This window comes from Anolis carolinensis, unplaced genomic scaffold, assembly GCF_035594765.1.
Source record: "Anolis carolinensis isolate JA03-04 unplaced genomic scaffold, rAnoCar3.1.pri scaffold_11, whole genome shotgun sequence".
Lineage (NCBI taxonomy): Eukaryota > Metazoa > Chordata > Lepidosauria > Squamata > Dactyloidae > Anolis > Anolis carolinensis.
The window spans coordinates 21,275,558-21,281,557 of record NW_026943822.1 but is presented as its reverse complement, the minus strand read 5'-3'; the positions used below and the strand labels follow the sequence as shown (position 1 = coordinate 21,281,557).

The window sequence follows — 6,000 nt, the reverse complement described above, 5'->3', positions numbered from 1 at the left end:
TCCTTATTTCCTTCCTTCCTTCCTTCCTTCCTTCCTTCCTTCCTTCCTTCCTTCTTTCCTTCCTTCCTTCCTTTCTTCTCTCCCTCCTTCCTTCCTTCCTTCCTTCCTTCCTTCCTTCCTTCCTTCCTTCCTTCCTTCCTTCCTTCCTTCCTTCCTTCCTTCCTTCCTTCCTTCCTTCCTTTTTGCTCATGTACAAGGCTGTATCTTCACAGCTGCGTGAGTTCACCCCTAGTTTAATCAGATAAAAGTCAATTAATTACAAACGACACCTCGTCGGAAGCCAGGCAGCAAGTGAGAGGGGTCATTGCAAGGCGGTGCTTGGAACTGGGGGGAGATCCTGATTATGATCGGTCCTTAGGGATCGCCATTGAAGCTCTCATCTTCAAGGTTGTATTTCCTCCCCGCCGAGGTCAATATTAATGCGACCCTATGAAATCTCTGTTTGATTTGGGGCTCTAAAACCATTAGCCAGGATTAATCGCTCTTTGCAAAACTGCTGCGTCGGCAGGGTCTCCGGCATCCAAAATGCACGGCGTTGATCGATTATGAAATTTGTACTTTTAAGGTCAGAACGACTGAAAGAAAAAAGGATTTGGAAATTTGATTACAACCTAGGTTAGGGTTGAGATTCTCTTTACTGGGCATGGAAAGTCCTTGACATCCTTTGGGTTTTGATGCAAAGAGGGAAGTGGGGTACGGATAATATTGATAATGATAACAACACTATGTAACAAAATTTGGAAAAGGTTCTGTTACTGGTCTGAAGGTGTTATTTCCTGTTTGGAACATCCTTTGAAAGTAGTTTGTTTTACTCCATAAACTTTGTTTTTTGAGGCTGCCACAAGTTATCTTGAATTGGGAGAGACTCAATGAGATATTCATTGAAAAACTATTATTTAGTTTCCTGATTTTAGAGTTTTTTTAAAATACCGGTAGCCAGATTTTGTTCATTTTCATGGTGTCCTCCTTTCTGTAAAATTATCCACATACAGTAGAGTCTCACTTATCCAACATAAACGGGCCGGCAGAACATTGGATAAGTGAATATGTTGGATAACAAGGATGGATTAAGGAAAAGCCTATTAAAGATCAAATTAGGTTATGATTTTACAAATTAAGCACCAAAACATCATGTTATACAACAAATTTGACAGAAAAAGTAGTTCAATACGCAGTAATGCTATGTAGTAATTACTGTAGTTACCTGTAGTTAAGGTAAAGGGTAAAGGTTTTCTCCTGACATTAAGTCCAGTCGTGTCTGACTGTGGGGGTTGGTGCTCATCTTGAGTCTACACTGCCATATAATCCAGTTGAAATCAGATAATCTGTATTTTATAGGCAGTGTGGAAGAGGCCTGATTGAAGTGGCCCTGGGCTGAGTGGGTTGCTAGGAGACCAAGTGGGTGGAGCTTAGCCTTCTAACTGGCAGCAGACCAAGTGGGTGGAGCTTAGCCTTCTAACTGGCAGCAGACCAAGTGGGTGGAGCTTAGCCTTCTAACTGACAGCAGACCAAGTTGGTGGAGCTTAACCTTCTAACTGACAGCAGACCAAGTGGGTGGAGCTTAGCTTTCTAACTGACAGCAGACCAAGTGGGTGGAGCTTAGCCTTCTAACTGGCAGCAGACCAAGTGGGTGGAGCTTAGCCTTCTAACTGGCAGCAGACCAAGTGGGTGGAGCTTAGCCTTCTAACTGACAGCAGACCAAGTGGGGGGAGCTTAACCTTCTAACTGACAGCAGACCAAGTGGGGGGAGCTTAGCCTTCTAACTGACAGCAGACCAAGTGGGTGGAGCTTAGCTTTCTAACTGACAGCAGACCAAGTGGGTGGAGCTTACCCTTTAACTTACAGCAGACCAAGTGGGTGGAGCTTACCCTTCTAACTGGCAGCAGACCAAGTGGGTGGAGCTTAGCCTTCTAACTGACAGCAGAACAAGTGGGTGGAGCTTAGCCTTCTAATTGACAACAGACCAAGTGGGTGGAGCTTAGCTTTCTAACTGACAGCAGACCAATTGGGTGGAGCTTAGCCTTCTAACTGACAGCAGACCAAGTGGGTGGAGCTTAGCCTTCTAACTGGCAGCAATTGGATAAAAACAATTATTCTTCTCCTTCTAATTAGGACTTTATTTTTCTTTTATGAACGTAGAGGCATGGATGAGGGGTTGTGCTGCTGAGTTTAGTGTTTCTGGGATGTGTAGTTTTGTTGTTTTGTCCTAGGCCGAAATTTCATTACCCTTTTATATATATAGGTGTATATTTATCTACTAGTGTATACGTCTGTCTGTCTATCTGTCTTTCTATGCCATACGAGTCCTTACAGAAATAATCAGGGGGCAGAGGCAGGCTCAGGAGACCTTGCAAAACGGGATGCCTGCCATAGATGTGGGCGAAACGTCAGGAGAGAATGCTTCTGGAACATAGCCATCCCGCCCAGAAAACTCACAGCAACCCAATGTTCAGACTACTAGTACACACTCCTTTACAGTTATAAATAGATGAATGAATCCCACCTTTTTTAAAAAAAAAATTGCATCACAGACATCTAAAAGCCTCCAACCAATTTGTAAAATGAAGCAACTCAATGGCTGAGCCGAAAGAACACACACGGAGACAACAGAGAGACCGAGAAGGCATATTGCCTGACTGTCTGCTCAGATATGAAAAGCATCTGCGATTACTACGGGGAAAAGAAAGCTTTGAGAATTATCTAGCAATACATATAGTCAAAATCTAAATAAGCTGCAGGCTGGCAGGAATTTCAAAGCGTTTAAATCCCTTGTCGTAATTACAAAACTGTTTGGGATTCTTAAATATATATATATATATATATATATATATATATATATATATATATATATTTCCATCCACTGGACTCCAAGGGAGTCGAAATTACTTCTTTGCAAATTTTGCTTCCATCGAGCAGAAGAGATCATGCATCTTCTAAGACTTGTGCGATGTTTCATGTTGCTCTTCCTTTTTTAATTTTAATATCACTCAAATGCACAGTCAGGCGCATTTTCTTCCTGCTTCCCCTCCAAATTTTTAAATTATTACCGTATATACTCGAGTATAAGCTGACCCAAATACAAGCCGAGGGACCTAATTTTACCGCAAAAAAACTTGGGAAAACATTGACTCCAGTATAAGCCGAGGGTGGTAAATTTCAGAAATAAAAATAGATACCAATAAAATTACATTACCGTATATACTCGAGTATAAACTGACCCGAATATAAACCGAGGCACCTAATTTTACCACAAAAAAACCCTGGGAAAACATTGACTCCAGTATAAGCCGAGGGTGGTAAATTTCAGAAATAAAAATAGATACCAATAAAATTACATTACCGTATATACTCGAGTATAAACCGACCTGAATATAAACCGAGGCACCTAATTTTACCACAAAAAAACTGGGAAAACATTGACTCCAGTATAAGCCGAGGGTGGTAAATTTCAGAAATAAAAACAGATACCAATAAAATTACATTACCGTATATACTCGAGTATAAACCGACCTGAATATAAGCCGAGGCACCTAATTTTACCACAAAAAAACCCTGGGAAAACATTGACTCCAGTATAAGCCGAGGGTGGTAAATTTCAGAAATAAAAATAGATACCAATAAAATTACATTACCGTATATACTCGAGTATAAACCGACCTGAATATAAGCCGAGGCACCTAATTTTACCGCAAAAAAACTGGGAAAACATTGACTCCAGTATAAGCCGAGGGTGGTAAATTTCAGAAATAAAAATAGATACCAATAAAATTACATTAATTGAGGCATCAGTCGTTTAAATGTTTTTGAATCTTTACATCAAACTGTAATTTAAGATACCACTGTTCAGCTCTGATTAAATCATGATTCTCATCTTCTTCAATGTAAATGTGCTTATGTATCCTTTTAATAATAATAGAGTAAAATAATACATGTAATAATAACAATAATAAATACAGGAAAATAATGCAAGTACAGTAGAGTCTGACTTATCCAAGCTAAACGGGTCGGCAGAAGCTTGGATGAGCAAATATCTTGGTTAATAAGGAGGGATTAAGGAAAAGCCTATTAAACATCAAATTAGGTTATGATTTTACAAATTAAGCACCAAAACATCCTGTTATACAACACATTTGACAGAAAAAGTAGTTCAATATGCAGTAATGCTATGTTGTAATTACTGTATTTATGAATTTAGCACCAGAAAATCACGATGAATTGAAAACATTGACTACAAAAATGTGTTGGATAATCCAGAACGTTGGATAAGTGAATGTTGGATAAGTGAGACTCTACTGTATTTAAAGCCGGCTTCCACAAGCAGTCTGGATTGCAGCTCCCATCATCCACAGCCTATATGCTCATTGGCTGGGGATGTTGGGAAATGTCATCCAAAGTTGAAGGAAACTGATTTAAAAGTGTAGGTTGTCCATTCTGCCACGTAGGCACTCACAATCCAAGCCTTCCTGACAGATAGCCATCCAGCCTCTGTTGAAAAATGGGATCCTTACTTAGTGGAGCATCTCAAAGTTCCTGAATGAGAGTTGTTTTTGAAGAGAGAGAAAAAATAAATCATCGGAAACCTTTATTATTGTTTTCCAGCCCTCCATTATTGAACCCGAACGCAAGACTTCTGAAATGGACCTCCTGAAGGTGTGTTGGTCTCAATCCATTAACTCGGGTGGTTGTCTGGGGCAGAGCCTTCCTCTATCTGAATGGTCATTTTTGGTACTCTCAGTTTTTTTCCGTAGCAAATGCGATGAGATCTTTTGGCACGGCACCCAGTGTGCCCATCACCACCGGGACCACCTGCACTGGTTTCTGCCAGAGTCTTTGAAGTTCAATCTTGAGGTCCTGATAGCGGCTGAGTTTTTCCTGTTGTTTTCCGTCAATGCGACTGTCACCTGGGATGGCAACATCAATGATCCAAACCTTTTTCTTTTCCACAACTGTGATGTCTGGTATGTTGTGTTCCAGAACTTTGTCAGTCTGGATTCGGAAGTCCCACAGTATCTTTGCGTGCTCATTTTCCAATACTTTTGCAGGTTTGTGATCCCACCAGTTCTTTGCTGCTGGGAGGTGGTATTTGAGGCATAAGTTCCAATGAATCCTTTGGGTCACATAGTTGTGCCTCTGTTTGTAGTCTGTCTGTGCGATTTTCTTACAGCAGCTGAGGATATGATCAATGGTTTCGTCGGTTTCCTTGCACAGTCTGCATTTTGGGTCATCAGCTAATTTTTCGATCTTGGCCTGAATTGCCTTTGTCCTGATGTCTTGCTCCTGGGCTGCAAGGATCAGGCCTTCTGTCTCCTTCTCCAGAGTCCCATTCGTGAGCCAGAGCCAGGCCTTCTACTTGTCAGCTTTTCCTTCAATTTTGTCAAAGAACTTTCCATGCAGTGTTTTGTTGTGCCAGCTGCCAGCTCTAGTTTGTAGTGCGGTTTTCTTGTACTGGTTTTTTGTCTGCTGTGGTTTGAGGAGTTTCGGATTTTTGACTTCAATCAGAGCAGGTTCTTCACTTTGCTTTACATATTCTGCCAGGGCATGTTAATTATTATTATTATTATTATTATTATTATTATTATTATTATTATTATTATTATTGGGCCCCTGGTGGCACAGTGTGTTAAAGCACTGAGCTGCTCATCTTGCGGACCAAAAAGCCCCAGGTTCAAATCCCGGGAGCGGAATGAGCGCCCGCTGTTAGCCCCAGCTCCTGCCAACCTAGCAGTTTGTAAACATGCAAATGTGAGTAGATCAATAGGTACTGCTCCGGCGGGAAGGTAACGGCACTCTATGCCGTCATGCCAGTGGCCACATGACCTTGGAGGTGTCTACGGACAACGCCGGCTCTTGGGCTTAGAAATGGAGTTGAGCACCAACCCCTAGAGTCGGTCACGACTGGACCTAACGTCAGGGGAAACCTTTACTTTATTATTATTATTATTATTATTATTATTATTATTATTATTGCTGTGTTTCTGAAGTGTTTTATAATGATTGTGA

At 41.1% G+C, this 6,000-nt stretch overlaps 1 protein-coding gene across 2 annotated transcripts in view; it reads left to right on the top strand.

The window, feature by feature from the left end:
* The window catches only part of ccdc33 (coiled-coil domain containing 33), a 137,648-nt gene that overhangs the window by 108,605 nt on the left and 23,043 nt on the right, over positions 1-6,000 (top strand). For both annotated transcript variants that reach the window (XM_062963042.1, XM_062963041.1), the window contains exon 13: positions 4,600-4,650. In XM_062963042.1, the coding sequence (XP_062819112.1) occupies positions 4,600-4,650 (51 nt within the window). The remainder of the gene's footprint in view (positions 1-4,599; positions 4,651-6,000) is intronic.